At 41.0% G+C, this 24,004-nt stretch overlaps 1 protein-coding gene across 1 annotated transcript in view; it reads right to left on the minus strand.

Moving 5' to 3' along the window:
• LOC145410594 (solute carrier family 23 member 1-like) overlaps window positions 1-24,004 on the minus strand; it is a 230,642-nt gene that overhangs the window by 49,217 nt on the left and 157,421 nt on the right. The window contains exon 9 of the mRNA XM_080280709.1: window positions 20,396-20,635. Within this exon, the coding sequence (XP_080136835.1) occupies window positions 20,396-20,635 (240 nt within the window). The remainder of the gene's footprint in view (window positions 1-20,395; window positions 20,636-24,004) is intronic.

The raw sequence follows: 24,004 nt of genomic DNA on the forward strand, positions 1-24,004 counted from the left end.
CTAAAAGCTTAGTAAATCTTAGGTTAAGTCATTTTGAGTTTGAACTTTGGTGTCCTCCAAGGAGTGGTTCAGACGAGGTTGAGTGGCCCGCAAGGTGTGCTAATATCTAACTACTCACTCCCTCTCTAATAAGATCACGCTACCTCATTTCTCATAAAGCCATATATTCTCAGGTAAGGTCACGCTACCCTCAGTTTCCCATAATTTCTAAATCCCGTTGATACACTGATGTATCTAAATTTCTTACATTACACTGGTAACTAATCCTCAGCATCATGGTGGCAGTATTCAAATTTCTTACATCTTATATATATATATATATATATATATATATATATATATATATATATATATATATATATATATATATATATATATATATATATATTCTCATCTCATCTCATCAGCCGTTTGAGTGTCCACTGCAGGACCGCCCTATCTCTATCGAAGTGGGAATGATACAGCCAATGTATTTCTACCAAGTTGCTTAGGCTGTCTAGTAGAGATTGTATGTAGGGTGAGAAGTGCTTCTAAGTGTAATTGTAGTGTTGGAGTGGCTTTGGATGTGTGTGTAGTCTGTGAACCAAGTGTAATCGGCCAGCGCAAACCGACTAGGTGCAAACATACTTTATAGTATGCGACACTGGTTCAACCACAGCACCCCTTGTGTCCGTCAGTGCAGTATGTGGCCAGAAAAACACTCCCAAAGTTTATTACCCTTGCTGGGCGCTAACCCTTGTTCTTCAGTGTACGAACACGCACACTTTACCACTGTAACATAAAGGCTCCATATATATATACTCTATATATATATATATATATATATATATATATATATATATATATATATATATATATATATATATATATATATATATATATATATATGTAAAGGAGCAATACTTTCTCCAGGTGGGAAGCGAAGTCTTAGCCCCAGTCACACTACAGGTACGACTTGTTGCAAACCTGAAAATCGCGAAACCAGTCCCTGACCACGGAGGTCTCTGAGCAGTCGTGCCACCGATCGGCTACCGGTGGTCGTCCAGTGTCCATCCAGCGTCCGTCCAGTGGGCGGCCGAACAGCGACCATGGCCAGGTACACACAGGTCAAGACACCGATGGGTGGCCGACCGGTCATCAGCAGACCATCGACAAACGACAGCTTGTCCACGTCCTGTCGCAGTTTAGGCCACAACCACTAGACTGACACCAGCCATGGATTGGCCGGCAGCTGGTCTTGGTCCAGCCTACCACCTGTTGCTCGACCAATCACCGGCTGGACGGCGGCCAAGCATTAACCACAGCTCCGGACAGGAGGCTTGTGGACAATGGCCACCGCAGTCCAGTCATTGCCTTGACGGAGTGCAGATGGCCACCGCACAGAGCGGGAGGCAACTGGCCTCCGTCCGGATGGCACCCACCGTTTAAAAATCAGGTGTCACCAACCAGTCGCACTCCATAAGCCGGTCAGACGCAGTCCAGTCGCCCACTGGACGGCTTCCATGCCACGACATTGGTGGTTGCGAGGAGGTTTTTTGTGCAGCACGAAAAACCTCGCGACGATTTTTTGGTTGCCATGGTGGCCTTTGGCTAGACCGAGACATATGGAGACCGGTTGTAAACCTCACCAAAACCACCCACGACTTGCGGGTCACGGGTGGTTTGCAATAAGTAGTACCTGCAGTGTGACTGGGGCCTAATAAGGAAGATGAACACCAGTGCTGGGATGAACATCTTGTTTATTTATTGGAAATGTTTCGGCTTTACTCTAACCATCATCATCCTAAAAAAATTGATATCTTAGATTTGCCAAAGAGAATAAAAACTAATGATACTTAGATTTCTCAATCAAGTGAACAAGCAATCGGTAAAGTGGTGGCCTGCAGTCCTATAGGACCTAGGTTCAAATCCCGGCTGGGGCAGGGAACAGTTTAAGGATTTGAATTTCATAAAATCAGACTTTACTGATCTACCTGAAGACCCGCCGACATGTAAAAATACCCCCACTAATACCAATACACCAGTCCTGTATGAGACAGCCCTAGCATGTATTCAATATGGACGGTGGGTGTTAGTGCCGAAGTGGTGACATGTAGAGGTGTATGGTATGTAGGAGGACTACTCGGCCTTGAATGCAGGCTGTGAAGCCTATGCCCAGAGTCGGACACATTTTAGAAAAAATCAGATTCACCTGACCATGTTTCTCCGTTTTTTAATTACCTTAATTCCAAACACCCGAACATTCAATTTACTTCTGATATAGAGGAAAATAATAAACTACCATGTTTGGAAATACTTGTTGAAAAAATGAATAACTCATTTTGCACCTCCGTCTATCGTAAGCCTACATACACTGGTTTGACAACTAAATTCACTTCCAACATCTCTGTGCAATTTAAACAGAATCTTATATACACTTTGGTAACTAGGGCATTTAACATTAGTTCAACTTACAAAAACTTTCACTTGGAATTAAATAATTTATGAAACATGTTAAAACTAAACAGTTTTCCCTTACACTTCACTGATACACATATAGGAAAAAGGTTAAACAAAATATTTTCCCCTCCCCTACAAGTTCAGACTGTTCCTGAAGCTCTTGTTTATTTTGTAATCCCTTTTCTAGGACCTCGTTCCTTTGAAGTAAAGAATAGAATCAGGAAAATCATCTCTGAATATTATCCACAGGTATCACTGAGGATAGTATTTAAATCATCAGTGCAATCCAACCACTTCAAGTTCAAGGACCATATCCATGATTCTCTGATGTCATCGGTGGTGTACAAGTTTAAGTGTAGTAGATGTAATTCTACTTATATTAGTCAAACCAAACAACACCTCACCGCCAGGATTTCGGAGCATCGTGGAAGGTCACACAGAACGAGTCTTCCTTTCTCGAAACCCGGCTATTCAGTGATCCGTGAACACTCTGAAGCCTCAGGCCACCCAATGTATACAAGTGATTTCTCCATTCTCCAAACTTCCCGTGACGACACATCAAGACAAGTAGCAGAGACTCTCCTCATCTATGAACATGTAACTTGCAATACTTTGGTGACAGAAACTCCGTGTACAAACAGCTAGATAAGGAAGGAAGAAGGAAGAAGCTAGATAAGGAGTTTATTACGAGCTCACAACAAAATAGTCTGCCCTTCTTGAATGTCTGCTCTGAACTGACGCAGTGGCGCCGTCTTCCCAGGCTTGGAGCCCTGGGAAGGCGTGCTTGGTCAGCAAGTTTAGTGGGGGCATGTATGCATTGGGGGGGGGGGCATATATACACCGGGGGTAGACATATTGTAGGGGGGGTACAAACATTTTAAGTCATTAATAGTTGACTACGTTTTTTAACCATAAATATTACTTGACTACTGACCTATATGCTAAATGGTAAGGCACATGCTTTCCATAGTTTTTCTTTTTCTTTATTTTATGTTCTCTCTTTTTCTTATGATTTTAATCGTATGTTCACTTGACTGAGAAATCTAAATATCATTAGTTTTTATTCTCTCTGATAACTCTAAGATATCAATCTTTTTTAGGCTGATGATGGCTAAAGCCGAAACGTTCCCGATAAATAAACAAGATGTTCATCCCAGCGCTGGTATTCATCTTCCTTGTATATATATATATATATATATATATATATATATATATATATATATATATGTATATATATATATATATATGTATATATTGTATGTGTGTGTGTGTGTGTGTGTGTGTGTGTGTCCGACTCTGAGCATTGGCTTACAGCCTGTTCCCAAGGCCCATTACTCCTACATACCATCCACCTCAGTATAAAAGGAAAAGTGTATGGTAGGATACTTATAGACAGAGTTAGAGAAAGAACAGAGAAATTAGTTGGAGAAGAACAGGGAGGCGTTAGGAAGGGAAGAGGTTGTGTAGATCAGATATTCATTCTTAGATCTTTAGTGGAAAAGTTTCTAGAGAAGGGAAAGAAGTTGTATGCGGCTTTCATGGATTTGGAGAAAGGATATGACAGGGTGGATAAACAAGGATTGTGGAAAGTGTTAAGAATATATGGAGTAGATGGGAAGCTGTTGAATGCTGCTTACAGTATGTACGATGGTGCGAAGGCTGCAGTGCGTGTGGATGGTGAACTAAGTGAATTTTTCTCTTTGAAAGTTGGTTTGAAACAGGGATGTGTCATGTCTCCATGGTTGTTCAATCTGTACATGGATGGGGTAATAAAAGAGGTACAAGGTAGGGTAGTGGATGTTGGAGTGGCCCTGGTGAGAGAGGATAGTGTTTGGAAACTCCCTGTACTGTTGTTTGCAGATGATACTGTGTTGTTGAGTGAAGACGAAGGGGAGCTGCAAGGCTTGGTGGATGAGTTTGAGAGAGTGTGTAAGAAACGGAATCTAAAGGTGAATGTAGGGAAGAGTAAAGTGATGGTCTTTGAGAGAGGTGAAGTTAGTGAATGTACAGCGAGGTTGGATGGTGAGGAATTGGAAAATGTGAGCACGTTTAAGTACTTGGGTAGTGTGATGAGTAAGGATGGAGGTTTGGAGGGTGAAGTGCTTGAAAGGGTACAGCAGGGAAGAAAGGTTGCTGGTTCTTTGAAAGCAGTGATAAGAAACAGGGAAGTGAGCATGGAAGTGAAAAAGTTACTACATGACAGTATTGTGATACCAACTCTAACGTATGGAAGTGAAGCTTGGACATTGTTGGAAGGACACAAGTCAAGAGTGAGAGCAGTGGAAATGAGTTATTTAAGAGAAGCCTGTGGAGTCACGTGGAGAGACAGGCTGACGAATGAGGATATAAAGGAGCGTTGTGGTGTGGATGTGGATGTGATAGGAAGCGTTATGAGGAACACACTGAGGTGGTTTGGCCATGTGGAGAGGATGGAGGGTGAAAGACTGACGAAGAGAGTGTATGTGAGTGAGGTGGAGGGGGGAAGAGGGAGGGGGAGGCCGAGGATGAGATGGAGGGATGGGGTGGAGAGGTATATGAGAGAGGGGGGTGTGAGTTGGGAGCAGGGCAGTGAAATGGAGGAGGACAGGGCGACTTGGAGGCGATTTGTTTGTGGCCACCCCAAACGGGATTGAGGCGTCTGGCAATAGATAGATAGATAGATAGACCATCCACCTCCACATGTCACCACTTCGGCGCTAACACCCACCGTCCATACTGAATACATGCTAGGGCTGTCTCATACAGTATTGTGTATTGGTTTTAGCCGCCAGGTCTTCTGGTAGATCAGTAGTCTGCTTTATGAAATTCAAATCTGTAAACTGTTCCCTAACCCAGCCAGGATTACAACCTGGGTCCATAAGGACTGCTGGCCACCTCTCTACCGATATAGATACCCCAGTAGGTAATGCCAAGTTCATATGAACAAAGTATTATTAGGATACAGTTAAAACTAGAATGACAGTAGAGCGCATACCTCCGCTAAGGCCCAACATGCAGTTAATAAGTACAGCTGTGCAAGGTTGTAGGCCTATTTGTTACTGTACGGCAGCTGGAAAAGACTACCCCCCTATACAAGCATAGTAAAATCCGCTAGATCGGGAATTTTATATAGATCCGCGCCAAACTGTAGACATTCGTAGATATCTTAAATATACCTGATTTTTTTTTTTTTTTCATCAAGATCCATGCAATATTCACTGAATAATTTACGAAAATGTCGAAAACGCCCTATCTCGCAGTGTTAAAGTAAAAAAAAAAAAAAAATCCTGGATCCGCACCTTTATCCGGATCCGCATCAAAATTCATTGGAGTCTCAGTCCATTCTGGGTCAAGGCCCATTCTTCTACCAAGTTTCGTGGAAATCCGTCCAGTAGTTTTTGTGTAATCTTGCTCACAAACCAACCAACCAACCAACAAACAAACGGACAGGGGTGAAAACATAACCTCCTTGGCGGAGGTAAAAACACAGCTTCCTGTTAGATCCTTTACCCCATCTTGAGCGCAAAAGGCTTTGAGACTGGCTATTGTGTCCCACAAAATGAAAAATACAGGATAGTCAAACAGACATTTTTATAATAATAATAATAATAATAATAATAATTATTATTATTATTATTTACATAAATGTTAAACCTCATGCAGTTTGAGACCTATAAAACAGTTTCACGTTATGTATAGCCACTACTATGGTTCTTGACATACATTTCTAATAATAATAATAATAATAATAATAATAATATTATTATTATTATTATTATTATTACTGTTCTTGTCTATCTATCTTCTATCTTTCTGTCCAAATCATAATGATCTGTTTTCCGTATGTTTGTTGGTTTGCCCATTTATTACCCTAACAGCAAAACGGCGCATTGTAAAACAATGTTTGTCAGAGCAAAGTACCGCTAAAATGCTTAAACTTAAAGAATGAAACAATTTCCAGTCCAATCGGGACACTGGTTCCCGAGTTATGACTCATTTCTGGCCTTTTGACATCGAGCAGCGTCAGCGGCCGTCAGGCGGATCACTTTCTTTGTGGGCATTGAAGTTACCGTAGCAGCCTTTTTTTGTTTTTTACATTGAGCAGAAAGGCCGCCTTCGAGTACAACTAATATCACTACTACTACTACTACTACTACTACTACTATTACCACTACTACTACTACTAATTATTATTATTATTTTATTATTATTATTATTATTATTATTATTATTACCAATACTACTAGAATAGTAGCAGTAGTAGTAGTAGTAGTAGTAGTAGTAGTAGTAGTAGCCTAATAGTACTACTACTAGTAGTAGACTTCACTAATCGAAGGTGTACTACTACTACCACTACTACTACTATTACCACTACCACTACTAGAGTAGTAGTAGTAGTAGTAGTAGTAGTAGTAGTACAGTCTTTGTTAGTCGAAGGTGTACTACTGTTACTACTACTACAACAACAACAACTACTATTATTATTACTACTACTACTACAGTAATAGTAGCAGTAGTAAAGTCTTCGCTAGTCGAGGGTGAACTACTACCACCATGTAGTAGTAGTAGTAGTAGTAACAGTAGTACACATTCGACTTGCAGAGAGAGATGGGGTGTTATGTTTTTATCAGCGCGCGCGCGAGCGTGAGTGCGTCTGTGTGTGTGTGTGTGTGTGTGTGTGTGTGTGTGTGTGTGTGTGTGTGTGTGTGTGTGTCATAACTCAAACAGTTTCTTTCTATCTTAACTAAGCTTGGTGGAAGGTTTAAAATGTTAGCCAAGGATAAAACAATGTTTTTCAATACTGTTGAAAAACACGAGAACACGGGTTCAAGGCCAGGGACACCGTACTAGGTCAGATTTGACATAACAACACAGCTTAAGCAATTTTCCTCCAATTTACACCGGACATATTTTAGGATATGTTGACGGTAAGGCAAGATTGAACTGATTCAATTACGAAGGCAAACAGTCAAAGGTCAAGATCACATAAAGATGTCAAAGTTCGACCTGTGCGTCTTTGGGTGAACAAAATAACTAAATCATTTTTTCTCTGTTTTGGATGACACTCGGTGCGTGAATTTATGTCACCCACAAGTGTGACCAATTGTTGTTCACAGAGAAGGGTTAAATATCAGAGTCACACTGCAAGGTAACTGAAACAGTTTTTAAATGATGTAGAAAAACCTTTATGGATGGGCTCGGGATAAAACTAGTCAACAGAAATTGGATTGTTGGAAGTCAGAAGTCAAGGTCACCAGGAAAGATCAAAGTTCAAGATCACTGGAAAAACTCATTTCAAACAGCTGTGATTCATTTGAACCAAGAATGATGGGAGAGTTAAGAACTAGGCAAGACGGAAGTAATTCGATGTTAAGAGGAATCTGTCGAAGATCAAGGTCACAGGGCAGTCAAATATTTGGTCCTTAAAACAGCTGATGAACGCGGGTGTTGCAGTCTCTGAGAGCTCATTGCTGCTGTTGTTGTTATTGTTGTTACCACCACCATCATCATCAATATTCTTCTTCTTCTTCTTCTTCTTATTGTTATCATCACTCATTATTATCATTATCATTATTATTAATATACACAGGACTCGATCAGCGAAAGAGAGAGAGAGAGAGAGCGTCTGTATGTGTGCGTGTGTGTTCTTACCTAATTGTATCTTTACAGGAATGAGTCAAGCTCGTACTGTCCCGTGCTTAAACCATATTTATCGTACATATCCTTAAATTTGTGAATTGTTTTGGCACACACTATTTCATTCGGTAGTGCATTCCACTGATCAGTTGCTCTATTTGGGAAACTAAATTTCCTTACGTCTTTAACGCCTCTCTTTTTAGGCAGTTTTTTTTGCAGTGTCTTCTTGCTGATGTATCCCCATAGGTTATGTAATCATTTATGTCTATTTTCTCCTTCCCTGATATGCATTTATATAGCATAATCATGTCACCTCTTTTCCTTCTCTACTGTAGTGCTGGTAGATTCAGTTTTTCTAGTCTTTCTTCGTAGCTTGGATCCCTTAAGCTTGGTACCCATCTTGTAGCGGCCCTTTGTACTTCTTCAATCTTGTCTATGTGTTTTTTGAGATGAGGACTCCACGCTACTGATGCATACTCCAGGGTTGGTCTGATGAATGATGTTATTATCTTTCTTAGCATGTCTTCATTTATGTATGTGAATGCTATTCTCATATTTGCATGCAGTGTATACATGTTCCGTACCTTCTCATTGATGTGGTCAGCCGGAGATAGCCTGTTATTGATAATCACATCTAGGTCCTTCTCTCTTTCTGATGTGTGTAGGGTTTTATTTCCTAACTTATAATCCCAATCAGGTCTTTTTTCACTTTTACCAAACTTGATTACCTGACACTTGTCCACATGGAATTCCATTTGCCATGTATTGCCCCATTCATGAAGTTTATTTAATTCTTCTTGTAGCTCTTTACATGAGTCTGTTAGTAATTCTCCTTTGTATTTTTGCATCATCAGCAAACATATTTAGAAAGCTTTCATTTCCAGTGTAGCTGTCTATAACATTTAGGCCGATATACACTAAAAACATGATTGGTGCCAGCACTGAGCCCTGTGGAACTCCGCTAGTCACTTCTCTCCATGATGAGTAATTTCCCCTTAGTACTGTTCTCATTTCTCTTTTTCTGAGAAAATCTTGCATCCAACAATACAGTTTGCCTCGAATACCTCCTTGATGGTACAGTTTCCATAAAACTCTTTGGTGTGGTACTCTGTCAAATGCCTTCTTGAAATCTTAATAGATACTGTCTACCCATCCTTCTCTTTTCTGTAATGAGTCAGTTACTCTGTCATAGTAGCTCAACAGATTAGTAACAAATGATTTTCCTTTTCTGAAACCAAACTGTCTTTCTGTTATCATATTGTTTTCTTCTAAATGATTTACCCATACTTTTCTTATAAGCTTTTCTAATACCTTGCTTACAACACTGGTTAGTGATACTGGTCGGTAGTTGAGTGGATTTTGTCTATTCCCTTTCTTGAATAAGGGAACAATGTTTGCTTTCTTCCAATTATCAGGTAGTTTACCTTGTCTCAAGGATTTCTTGAAAATTAAAGATAATGGTTTACTTAACTCCTCTGCACATTCATGTAGCACCCAACATGAAATTACATCAGGACCATTTGCTTTTCCTTTGTCTAATTTACTTAGCTCCTGTATTTCTTTTTCTGATATTTGTATATCTGTTACTATGTGTGGGCATGCATGTTCCACATAATCTCTCTCAAAATTTTTTTCTTCTGTAAAAACTGATTGGAAATTCTTATTCAGTGCTTCACAAATATCCTTCTCTTGTGTATAGGTGATTCCCTCATCCGTAATGGATTGTATTATATCTTTTACTTTGGTTTTGCTTCTGATGTAGCTGTAAAATAGCTTCGGTTGATCACTACTTTTATTTATGATATCCTCCTCAAACTGTTTTGGGGCTTCCCTCCTTATTCTTGTATAATCGTTCTTGCCTGTTTATAGTTTCACTATTGTGTCTTTTGTATCTATTCCACAACAAATCTCTTTTATCTTTTGATTTTTTACATTCTGTACTGAACAATTTCTTTATTTTCTTTTCTGCTTCTTTGTGCTGTGGGATGTACTTCTGGACTCCTATTTCATAAAGTTCACAGAATTTTTTATATATAGTATTTAAATCTTGTCCTCTAAGCTCCTTTTCCCATTCAATTTCTAAGAAGTACTTTTTTAGGTCATGATAGTTTCCTTTTTTATAGTTTAGGCTGTGTGTGTGTGTGTGTGTGTGTGTGTGTGTGTGTGTGTGTGTGTGTGTGTGTGTGTGTGTGCGTGCTGCGGGGAAGATCTGGGTGCGGGAAAAAGGAAAGGAGCGGAGGACAATAAACGCAGGTGGTGTGATTAATAAATGTAGGAGGTCGAGATTAAGAAGCTTCTTGGCCAGTTCTTCTCCCATGTTCCATCCTCATCCCTTCCATTACTGCCATATTTCATGGTCGTCGCAAGTGTTGCTCAGGCCTGAATGAATGGAGAAATGATGACTGAATTTCCGCAACACAAGACCATCTTTGCTCTAATGAATGTGTGAATCAGATATGGGATGAAATACTTTTAGGTGGACTACTGGACTTAACAGAAACAGGAAATGATTATGCTTTTGCCCATAGGTACTTTAATAACAACACATTACACTAATGGTGGATGAAATGTAACCTTATTTTTAATGTAATGTATTGGATACACTGTTCATCCAGCATTTGTACTGCGTATGTGGAGGCATTAATATTACTGAGGAGAAAACTTTTTTTTATTTTTATTTTTTTTTTGTGCTGGAGTCCAGATGTTACTTGTCACCGAAAACTACCTGAGGTAGGACAGATCTTGAGGCAGAGGGACAAATGCTGGGACAATGTTATTTAATAGTTTCTCAAAATTTCATGAAACAGGAGACAAATACGAGATGTGTGACCTACCCTGTTACACCTCCGATCCCTTATAAAGACTGTCGTTGTAGGATAAATATATCCATCATAATAACTCGTGGCATCAATTAAACTACTTGGGAGAGAAGAAAAGCAAAGAAAAACAGTATCTTAAAGGGTGACTGAATCAACTTGTTGCCGTCTTTAGAGCACTGATTCAGTGTCAACCTTCTATATTTTCTTAATAAATTTAAAACCAACATCACGTCAAATGTTTATCATGTGTTGAGTCCACTAATCGGAGGCCGACCTCCGTGCGTAGCTATGGCAATCTGACAGAAATCATTATCTAATTATTCCGGTGATGCAGTAATAGAAATGTTCTTCAATGATTGATTTATAACATATGCACAACAAAGACGCTGGTGAAGATTTGTTAATTATTTGATTTTACTGGAATATAATATGCTCCTATATAAAAATCAAATGTAATTTTAACTTCCACTATCATATGCGGCGATCCTGAAGGATGGCAGTAATGGAAGGACTAAGGATGAAATTTAAGCAAAGGATTGTGAGAGGAGACCCTTATCCTCTACCTCCTACATTAATTCACCACACAACTTGCACCAATCCACTACCCACTAGCCAATACACCCCCCCACCCACACAAGCCACGCAAAACATAGCAAGCGTGGGTGTAAAAACACTATCTCGCTTTTATCAGGGAAGATTCTCAGTGAATTCCGTTCACGCGAGGCGGTAATATTAGGGCGCGTCCACACGTGTGCTGTAACAAGCTCTGGCAAAATGTAAGCAACCTAATAACGAATAAGATGCAATTATGCTGGAAACAGCAGCGTCCAGCCAATGTTTGCAACATCACTGAAGTCTCAGCTACCTCGTATGGACACACCCATCACCTCTGCTGCCAGAAGGTTTGAAGCTGCACTATAATATGTTCGCACACATCTGTCCAATTACTGCTGCATACATGTATCCAAACATGTTGCCAGCTGTGTTGTATGCAAGTGTTCGAGGACACTTTTGGACGCACACTTAAGTATCACCCCGAGAGGCATTATGGTCTCTACGCCAGGATAACGGATATACAGCACTGCAAAAAACACATGATTCCTCCCCAGCTCGCGGTTCTGCCATTGTCACTATGCATGCACTTGATAGCCTAACGTGGAAGGGGATGGGAGGGAGGTTTTGTCTTACTGACCTCCCCACCCTACCCCCACCAGACAATCATAATCACTCAGACCTTGCATAACTAACAAAGCTAATACAAAACATATATAAATAATGCTTTTGTTTATAAATACTGAGGTCGCACATGCACAATGTCGAGGGTGGAATGAGATTCAGAGAAGAAACATGTGATATTTAGGCTACTAGTGTTGTATCTCTATTATTCTTGATTTCCGACGGAAGTGTCATAGAAGAACAGTTGTTTGTACAGGCGAGAGCCGGTCATACAATATCCCCAAAATAACTAGATCGATCATGGTTGAAACAAGAATTACTGTAATAAAATTATTTAATCATTGATGTACTGGTGTGCATTGGGAACTTAGAGTAGGGAATCGCCCTGTTAGTGGTAATGCTTTAGGGATTGTTAGCTTAAAAAAAAAAAAAAAATCTTCGTGTCTCTCTCACATGAGTCACTGGACATCTCTCACACCTCAGGCATTGTCAGAACAAAGAAAAGCGAGAGCATAGCACAAAAAAAGTTCCTCTTGACCGTTCTTAACCTGGGGATAATTACACGCAAAGGGATACTATTGCCTTTTCAAGAGGGTAATGTCGGTAAAACATTGCTTAGCGATTTTTTTTTTTTTTTAGACCATGAAAAAGATTATCATAAGCAGAATCTGGCTACTTTCTGGATAAAGCTTGGTAAAGAATACAGCATTCTATCACAGTGAGCACACAAAATCCTGATGCCTTTTGCAGTTACATACCGCTTAAGTGGATAATTCTGCTATGAAATTTAAAAAAAAAGCCAAAACCCTGATGCTTACTGACAGACATGCAAAGTGTATTGCCTCCAACTGAGGCACGCACAGAAAATTTAAAGAAAAAACTTTCACTAATCACACCAGTAGTGTAACTAAGTGAATGTTCTACTAGAAACACTTGATTTAATGTAATTGAAAACCATATACTGACTTCATTTTATAGCTTGTATAACCACTTGGAAAAAACAACACCAGTACCAATGCGATTTCTACTCTTTCACGGCTTGACCCTATCCGATGTATCCCTTGGCAATTTCCCACGCTCACGACCCTAGTATCGTAAAAGAAATCTTGAGTAATGTTACTGGTATGACGAAGTCAGACGAACGCATTCAAACCCGTCGGCGCACTAGCAGGCAAGCAACGCCGAACATATCGTACCACACACACACACACACACACACACACACACACACACACACACACACACACACACACATATATATATATATATATATATATATATATATATATATATATATATATGGAGCCTCTGTGGTACAGTGGTACAGTGTGCATTTCGTACACGGATGAGCCACGGTTCGCGCCCCGCCAAGGTAATAAACTTTGGGAGTGTTCACCCAGCCACGTACTATTTTGGCGTACACAAGGCGTGCTGTGGTTGAACCAGTGTCGCTTACTATGAAGTATGTTTGCGCCCAGTTGGCATGCGCGGGCCGACTACACTTGGTTCACAGACTACACACACATCCATAGCCACTACAAGTACACTTACAAGCACTTCTCACCCTACATACAATCTCTACCAGATAGCCTAAGCCACTTGGTAGAGATACAGTGCATTGGATGTATCGTACCCACTTCGGTCGGGATAGGCCGGTCCTGCAGTGGATACTCAAACGGCTGAGATATATATATATATATATATATATATATATATATATATAATCAAAATACCGACTGCCAGCACACGCAAGCACAGGACACTTCTAACTATTGTGTATTACATGCAACCCAGATTTTCCATTCATACCCCTTCCCCGACCGTTCCCAGCCTGGCTAAAACTTTCTTAAGTGGAGAGTCCAGTCCTGCAATGGACTAAAAATGGACTTACATAATGACTGATGATAAAGTACCACATATTTGTTGCTAATGAATGAATATAATTGGCTAAGCGAATGTCAGCCACATTCAAAAAGTGTGTTACCAGGATACGGGACGTACGCAGTGACACGGTAAAAAGGAAATTGCAGCCACTGCAGCTCCGTTCACAAAGCAGTAACACTCGTTCTTTCCCTGTGGATGCCGCATATGGTTACCCCTTGATGCCTGCATCATTGGTACTAAAAAATAAACTCCCGAATGTGATCACAGGTCACCAAAACCCTCGAGGGACCAACAACCAGCACTAAAGATGATGTTATAGCAAGGATACCGGGCCCGATATCGATCAACAAACCCTGGAAGTTTTTTTTTTCCCATTAAAAATAGTGTGTCAATACAAAGTCATATAAGTGTAAATAAGTTGATATTATTGAAAAAGTAGACATCCGCAATAGGATAAACATATACCCTACCGTATGAAAACTGACAACGAAAATATACGTGTATACATTGCGTAATATGTATCATTATGAGCTAACAGTAAAACAGCAGAATTTTCATTTATGCTTATAACTTGAGAATGATTCTGCTAATGCACTGGGAATAAAGAAAACATTATTTTTCATCCACAAGCTAGAACGATACCGGGATATGTATATCAACATTAGTGCCCTTGTCAGCTGGCAGGCAGAGAGAGAGAGAATATATATATATATATATATATATATATATATATATATAAAGGCCTATCTATACACAGATACGTGTCAAGATAGATACATTATATACTGTACATAGCCACGCCTATCTTTATACAGATACGTTTCAAAATATATAAATGTTTATATCTATCTATCATGTAAGGAAATTTTTAGACAAAAATATAATTCGTAATAACGGAAACAGTCATAATCTATACGCATCCACAGACTAGCATATTCATTCTCCGTATTGAAAACAAGACTTTCACTAACTGACATGCTACCATAGCATTTCACACATAATGTATTTAAATGCTGATCACATGCGTGCTTGTCACATGCCTGACATTGCTTCGAGCACAGTTTTACTTTAGGACGATTGTGAGTGTATCATGAACCATAGATCGACACCAGGCATGACTGACAAATTTTGCACCGCTTCCCTGATCTATTCTCATGTGTTACTACTGGCTGGGACGGCCTCCTCAACCTCTCCTGTTCAAGCATCAAATTCATCTTTGCTAGTGTATTCCTGGTCAGACCACAAGCCTGAACTTACCTTCTTTCAGTCTGTGGATTACACAGTGCCTTCACTAACTGCCAGCCACGTGTGACTTAAGTATTTTTTCTTGGGTCCTGATTGTTATATAACGAACACATTGTCTTTGAATTTACTCTAGCAGCGTCGAGAATGTATCCAAGAGCATTCATTGTCCATCTTCTATATTTAGTGTGTATTGTATGAAAACTTAACCTCTGATCCATAATGTCACGTGCCTCCTTCAGTGAAGTTTTTTTTTTTTTTTCTTTTTTTTTTCATCTTTGGTATTGCCCAATATAGGGTACTGTACTCAGAGTTGCACATTTTTCTTACCTTTGCTTTTGGTGGGTGCTGCATAGGAGTTGTTTCATTTCCTCCCCCTGTTTATTCAGTAAATTTGATATGAACTATCTTCGCATTCAGTGACTGCCTTTATCTCTGGTGGTATGTCATTTTTGGTAAGGTTGCCATATGTCCAGATTTTCCCAGACATGTCCTGCATTTAGGTGTCAAAATCTTCGTCCTGGAAGAATTTTTAAAATTCTCCAAAAGTCCAGAATTTCAGCTTCCATCACTTTTTCTCGAAAAAAAAAAAATAATAATAATATACCATTAAAGTCTAAGGAGAGAGACCTACGTTGTTTTCGTCAGGGAGCGTCTACACGTGTCCTCGAACATATGTTGACAACACGGCTGGCAACATGTTTGGATACATGTACGCAGCAGTATTTGGACGAATGTATGCAAACATGCTTCAGTGCAGCTTCGAACACTGGCAGCATATCCGATGGGATATGAGTGGCCATACCAGGCAACTGAGACTTCATCATGATGTTACCAACTTGATTTGCTGTTCCCAACATGTTTGCAGCATCTTCGTTATTGTGTTGCATACATGTTGCCAGCACTTGTTCTAGCACAAGTGTGGATGCGCCCTCAGCTGCTAAGTGTTGCCAACTTGGCTGGGTTAGTGCTAGCAGCGGCTAAAGTGTCCTGCCTTTTCCTATTGTTCAGCCACGAGTTTTTTTTTTTTTTTTTTCCCATCCATAGTCTGTTATAGCCATAAAATAAACGGTAATTGCACACAATTATTGGCTTAGTTTTCGTTGTTACAATGTAGCATTTGTTACTCTTATGATCTTATCCTGCATCTAGTTGTAGCATTTATCAGTCATAATCTTGCCATTATATTGTAAAAAGAGTAGAGATTGTGATACAGTACAGGAGTACTGGTCTGTGTGTGTGTATTTTATATATATATATATATATATATATATATATATATATATATATATATATATATATATATATATATATATATATCATGGTTTCATAACGTCAAAAGCCCAAAGTGTGTTGAGGGGCGGGTGGGAGAACGGGTTTCAGCAGAGGCGTCCGGTATTCTTACTATTCATTTATGGCAACCCAATTTTTTGTAGAATCTATAGTGCCTAAGGCAGCGATACCTTGTCTGAAGCCACCCAAATAACTCTATAATGGTATACAATCTCTCGAGACTAATAACCTTACCTCACTGTTGGGACTGTATTCGTCTGTAGTTTTGTCCTGGCTCCCCAAAGGTTTACCTGAATATACAGTACAGCTATCCTAAAAGTAAAGGTTTATCTGAATATACAGCTGTCCTAAAAATAAAGGTTTACATGAATATACAGCTGTCCTAAAAGTAAATGGATATCTAACAGCATAATAGATTTAAATAAGAGGCCGTAGCGTAAGGGTTCGCTCTTATTGTACTGCCTGAACCCTAATAGTTCTACAGCCATACAACATTTCATCAGTGGTCAAGGAGTCATCTGGTTCTAACTCTGAGCAACAAGAATTGAACTGTTCAAAGGCTCCCTGATTTCTGCAAACCAATCATGTGCCCATCTCTGGTGTCTTGTATGATTGTTGTCGAAAGTTATGTCGGCATGTGAGAAATCAAATCGTTTTACTGACATGATAGTTCCAAATATTGGGTGACCAAACCCTTGCATGATATTGTCCCAACAAGCCTCTTGCACAGAGGCCAATTTTTTTTTTTTTTTTTTTTTAATTCTATCAGTCACCTTGACGTGTGCTGGTATTTCAGTATTGTCTGTATTATAAATTTCGGTATTTCTGCTTTGAATCTTATAATGGGTTACAATACCTTCAATTATATTAGATGTTATCAACAACTCCCATGTCATTATTTCTGTATTAGCTGACCTTGCCTCTCCTAACAAACATCATTCCCTAGGCAATACATTATCAACAGGCCTACCTTCTGTACGACTGGTCCATGTCATGGACTTACCGACATTAAATTTTCTCTGGAGTTTCTTTAAAATGCAAGTATATTCGCTGAGCTTGTGTGGCAGGGCAAATTCGTCATAATTATGTTTGTTCAAGCAACTGTCCAAATAACTGATTAATCCATTTTTTACCAGTGGTTTCCTGTGGAGTCATATGGAGAGACAGGCTGACAAATGAGAATATAAAGGAGCGTTGTGGTGTGGATGTGGATGTGATAGGAAGAGTTAGGAGGAATACACTGAGGTGGTTTGGCCATGTGGAGAGGATGGAGGGTGAAAGACTGACGAAGAGAGTGTATGTGAGTGAGGTGGAGGGGGGAAGAGGGAGGGGGAGGCCGAGGATGAGATGGAGGGTTGGGGTGGAGGGGTATATGAGAAAGGGGGGTGTGAGTTGGGACCGGGGCAGTGAAATGGCGGGGGACAGGGCGACGTGGAGGCGATTTGTTTGTGGCCACCCCGAACGGGATTGAGGCGTTTGGCAATAGATAGATAGTTTCCTGTCTAACTGGGCACTCATTCTTGTTCATTCGATATATCATGCTGATCCTCTTCGTCCTCGGCCTCTGCTACTCTCCCCACGACAAGGTCATCATCAACACCAATTACCTCCGCCAAATAATCATCTGGGTCGTCAACATAATCGAATTAAAAAAAAAAAAAAATCCATGACTACGAGTCCGTCAGTATGTCCACCCGTCCTCTAATAATGCCCAAGTACAGTAATTTCTCGGGCACGCCGGCCGCCGTACGAGCCCCGAGATGTGTATGTGTTTGAGTCTGGGCACAATACAATGCACGTGTGTGTAATTCACCGGGTCGGTCAGGATCACGTGATGGTCGTGATCGTCAGCATTTTACCCTCCCGGAAGGGAGCTGAGAGCTCATATAGTCCGATCTCAGGGCAAGGCTGTGACCTTCACACACCCACACACCCGTCCCCTTGCTCAAGGGGGACTAACCACCCACTTCGTCAGTGAAACTTTTCGCAACCTGAGCGAGGCGCGAACTCCCGTCTACCAGATGGCAAGCGAGAACGTTACAACTGCGCCAGCGAGGTGTGTGTGTGTGTGTGTATGTGTGTGTGTGTGTGTGTGTGTGTGTGTGTGTGTGTGATGTAACCATTTCATTGGGAATGAGGAGTCATAAAACAAAACCAATGAATAATATACAAGTAATAAAATACTTTTAATTAATCTAGGAAACTGTATCGTACGTCTGGAAGCTGTGTTGTTGCCCGTTAGGCCCGCGTAGCCTGCGGTCCCAAATATTCCACTCATCATCGGGCGTTTCCTTTTTGTTTAGCGCTCTCCACGAGAAAAAATCATTAATATTAGAGAAAGGGCCTATTTCAACCCATTTTTTGGCTTAGAATCACCATTTGTTGTGTTCCCAGTGATTTAATAAGAAAACAGTCTTAAAATCATGCATTACTTAAAAATTAGAGTTTATTGGTATAAACAGTTAAGGGGGTATCAAAAGTGTAGCCTACCGGGCTGCATCAAACAGGGTATAGTAGCCGCAGCGAGAAATGAACGCTGTGGTGGGGCAGCCGGTCATCCGGGGATTCCCCCACTGTAGCCATATCTACATGTCACCGACCATCGGCCACCGCTGCAGCCCCGCTCCATGATCCTTACCCTGTGTCTCTGGCTTTCTCTTTCTCTCTCGGTTTTTATATAAACTGGTGTATTTCCGAAACTAATTATGAAATTATTATGACTTTTGTTCCACACCACCTTTGAGGTAAAAATCAAGGAGAGTTTTCTGTATAAAGGTTTCCCCCCCCTCCTAAATGTGGCATATGAGCGGGGGAGTGCGGCCTTGCCGATACCTCCGCCTGACCTATAATTATACACTCGCCAGAACTGACCTGCCCTCAGACAAGGGGGGAAACCTTTATACAGAAAACTCTCCTTGATTTTTACCTCAGTGGTGGTGTGGAACAAAAGTCATAATAATTTCATAATTAGTTTCGGAAATACAGCAGTTTATATAGAAACTGAGAGAGAAAGAGAAAGCCAGAGACACAGGGTAAGGATCATGGAGCGGGGCTGCAGCGGTGGCCGATGGTCGGTGACATCCTACCTCTATGGTCGGTGACATGTAGATATGGCTACAGTGGGGGAATCCCCGGATGACCGGCTGCCCCACCACAGCGTTCATTTCTCGCTGCGGCTACTATAGTAGGATGGGGTAGTAACAGCCTATCCTGTGAAAAAATGAAGAAACGAAACCAAACAGGAAAATATTTGGAGAAAGAATGAAAGAAAGTAGAAGGAGGAGGAGGAGGAGGAGGAATGAAACTGAGTATGTACATTATGGTTTCCATTGTGGTGTGGAGACCTTAAAAATATATAAAGATTAGACACTTCCGGCATAACCGCCAGAAAAAAAAAAAAAAAAACGAAAAAGAAAGAAAAAAGTAACTCAAAGATGTGGTTGTCCCATCCTTCCTTAATAAAAGTTTATAAACTCTGTGGAATGGCAGGAAATCTAAAAGAATTTGGGAGAAGAAATGAAAAGATACTCAGGAAATACAATGTGGTCTCCAGCATACGTGTACTGAGGAGACCATACATCCTCGACAGAACTGTTCAAGACTAAGCTAATGTTTTGTAAGCCGTATTATTTTAGTGGTTGAATGTTTCATACTTAAAATTCCCAAGCCCCGCTTTCTATTTTAGGTTAGGTGTAATTCATTTTCAATGCTCGCACTGTAGGTAGGAGAGGTGGATGAAGAACACCGTCTTTCCTATGCTTTTCTGTCGCTATCAGAACAGTGTGTACCAGGTCATTTCGTAACTCAGCCGTGATACCTCCTTGTTATGAATCATATGTGCCTCTGATTTAGTACTTGTCTTATTAACTCTCTCTCTCTCTCTCTCTCTCTCTCTCTCTCTCTCTCTCTCTCTCTCTCTCTCTCACCTTAGGTACTGTCAGACCGAAGAAGAGCGAGAATCCCAGGACGAAGACGTTCCTGGATGAGGTGAGGTCGACGTAGTGGAGGGTGGAGAGGCCCACTGCAGACACCATGGCGAAATTGACCGCGAACACTCCGGCTATCACGGGCTCTGGGACGGTCACGAAGAGGGCACCGAATTTACCGCAGACTCCAGAAAAAATCAGGATGACTGCCGCTACCTGGACCACGAATCTACTGCCAACCTAGAGCAAAGGCAGAAAATGGAAAGTTGATATGCAGAAAAAAAAAAAAAAATGCAGACAGGCAGGAGGATGTGAAGAATAAGAACCTGAAGAAATAAGAGTGCACATCCTTTGCTGAAAACTGATAATATTAGGATGATTGTCGCCAACTGTAATACGAACTGACTGGCCACCTGGGAAAAAAGTAGAAGTGAAAAAAGAAAAACATTTATAGAAAAAGATTAAACAAAGAAATAAGAATATGAAAAACATCCATCTATCAATACCTGGGCTGCTTCTCTCAAAGAAAGGAAGGTAGCCGAGACACACGCTCAATTTACTCACACACACACACACACACACACACACACACACACACACACACACACACATATTTATTCGTATCTTAGCCCCAAGGGGAGAAGGGACAGATCCTCACAGCACCTCACCTCACGAGAGTCAATTGCGTAATGCAGTCAGCGACATGCAGCAGGACCAGACAGAAGAGCTAGTTTACCCCTGCCACATCATAATGGACCCATCCCCTTACCTACACCTGACCTAATCAGCTGATCAGACCTAATGTGGGAGAATATCCCCTCAGGGCTGCGTCACCATTTAGTCATTCCTATCACGCGCAACCACAGAAATCCCTCTCACATCTAACACTCTTTTCACACTGTCCATCCATCCTATTCGTGGTCTTTCTCTCAGCCTTACACCTCTCACATTTGATCGAGTTATCTTTTTCACCAATTGCTCTTCATCCATTCTCTCTATATAAACTCCAGTTCTCCATCGCACTTCATCATTTCTCACTTGATCCATACACTTCACTCCACGCATATTCCTCAGATGCTTCATCTATATTACATTCAAACTTTCCCTCTCTGCTACACCCATATTCCATGTTTCAGCCCCATATAACGCAGTCGGTACCTCTACACCCTCATACAGCCTTCTCTTTACATCCGTTTAAGCGAAAGACATCTAAACAATTTTTTCATTCCTCCCAGCACCTCTCCCACTTCATTCATTCTAAACCGCGCTTCTACATCTTTTCTTCCATTCACAGCAACATGTGTACTTAACATACTCTCACCACCTCAAGCAACTCACCGTTCAAAACTATATTCATCCTTCCTACAATCTACCAACCTCGTACACTTCATCACTTGACTCTTGTTCTCATTTACTCTCAATCTCCTCCTTTCACACACCCTTCCACACTCTTCTACCAATTGTCTCGATCTCTCCTCTAAATCAGCCATCAGTGCAGTATCACCCGCAAACAGCATCTGATTCGCACTCCACTCTCTACCATCAGCATTCACCAGACTCAAATCTCCACTTAACACTCGCACTCACCTACCTTACAACACCATCCTTATAAATATTAAACAACCAAGGCAATATCACACATCCTTGCCCCGGCCCCGCTCTCACGGGAAACCAGTCACTCGCAGTATTTCCTACTCTTACACACGCTCTACTATTTACATGAACACTTTTCTTTCCTTTTATCAACCCATCATCAAGTCCATACAATCTCAAAACAGTCCACAAGTCCTTCCTATCAGTTCTACCATACGCCCTCTCTAAATCCATGAACGCCCAAAACACATCCTTACCTTTCGCTAAATACTTTTCACACACCTATCTCACAGCAAACACCTGATCCACGCATCCCCTTCTAAAGCCACATTGCTCATCATCAATCGCTCCCTCTGTACAATCTCTAACTCTATTAACACTCTACCATACACCTTACCTACAACACTTAACAGACTTATACCCCTAAAGCTAGTACATTCATACTTATCACTCATACCTTTATTCAACGGAACCACACAAGCACTTGCCCAGTCAATCTGTACCATATCGCTCACAAAACACACATTCAGCAATCTTATTAACACTCAACAATAATCGCTCCACCACCTTTCAGGCATTCCACAGCACACCCGTCCATACCTGCAGCTTTCCCTGCTTTCATCTCCTTTACTGCCTTCTGCACTTCCTCCATCGTGATCAAAGAATCATTCGTCTCTCCCAACACATTTAGTCCTTGCACCCTTCCATCCTCCACAATCTCAGCCTCTCTGTCCTCCTCTGCATTTAACAATCTTTCATTATACTCCTCCCATCTCTTCTTACTGCATCCATCTCAATTGACATCCTTCTATCCTCTGCTTTTACTCACTCTTCCTTCTCAGACTCTCCCTTTCGCACGCTTTTCACCTCCTTCCAAAACATTTTCTTATTCTGTTGAAAATTCTCAGTCAACCACCTACCGGTACCTCACCTCTCATCTCCTGCCACTTTAGCATCACGCACAGCCGTTCTCGCCCTATTCCTCTTTTCCTTATACGTCTCATATGACACATCCTTCTTCTGCAGTCACACTTCATATGCACGTCTCTTCTCAGCCACAGCCATACTTACTTCCTCGCACCACCATTTACTTCCCTTTCGTACACCACCACCCATTCATCTCACACCTCTTCCGCATGCCTCACCAGAGCATTCTAAAACAACTGCCATTCCTCCCCCACACTGCCATTTTCCTGATCTTTCACTGAGATCCACTCATCTTTCAACTTCTGATACTCTATCATTTTCTCTCTTTTATCCAACACACTCACTTGCAAAACCTCCCTGCCACACCCAACTCTCTAAGCTCTCACCCACCTCATACCTACTCTCAACTTTCCCTCCATCAGATAGTGGTCAGACATTCCACCACCCTCTCCTCTCAAAAATCTCACATTGAACAATCCTCCTCTTACATTCCTGGACACAACCAAATTGTCCATCAATGCTCTATCAACAACCCTTCCACCGTTCTGTCTCACCCAAGTAGACTATTAAATATCTTTCTTCTCAAACAAAGTATTCCCAATCACCATTTCTCGCTCAACACACACCCCTATCATTCGTTCCCCATTTTCATTTCTTCAAGGCACAAAATGCACACCAACTACACCTTCAACTGCGACATTTCCCATTCTAGCATTCAGATCTGCCATCATTACCATATTCACATATGCGTCAAAACTCTGCAGACGCTCATCAACATTATTCCAGAAAGACTCCCTCTCTTCAGCATTCCTTTCACTACCAGGCCCATATGCGCTCAAAAAATACCCACAACTCATGTTTCAATTTCGCTTTCACCCATATCAGTCCCGATGACACCTTCTTCCATACAGTCACACACTGCTGCACTTCCAGGCACCCTAACAAGGCCACACCTTCTCTCGCCCTTCTTCTATCAACACCTGACATCTTACATTCACACTTCCAGATTTAGATTCACCTTTCCCTTTTATCTTTGTTTCACTCAAAGCTAACAGATCGAACTTTCTTCTTACAAACATTCTCTCAATC

Source organism: Coenobita brevimanus, chromosome 86 (genome assembly GCF_032717465.1).
Source record: "Coenobita brevimanus isolate Jiangsu-jjx chromosome 86, ASM3271746v2, whole genome shotgun sequence".
Classification (NCBI taxonomy): domain Eukaryota; kingdom Metazoa; phylum Arthropoda; class Malacostraca; order Decapoda; family Coenobitidae; genus Coenobita; species Coenobita brevimanus.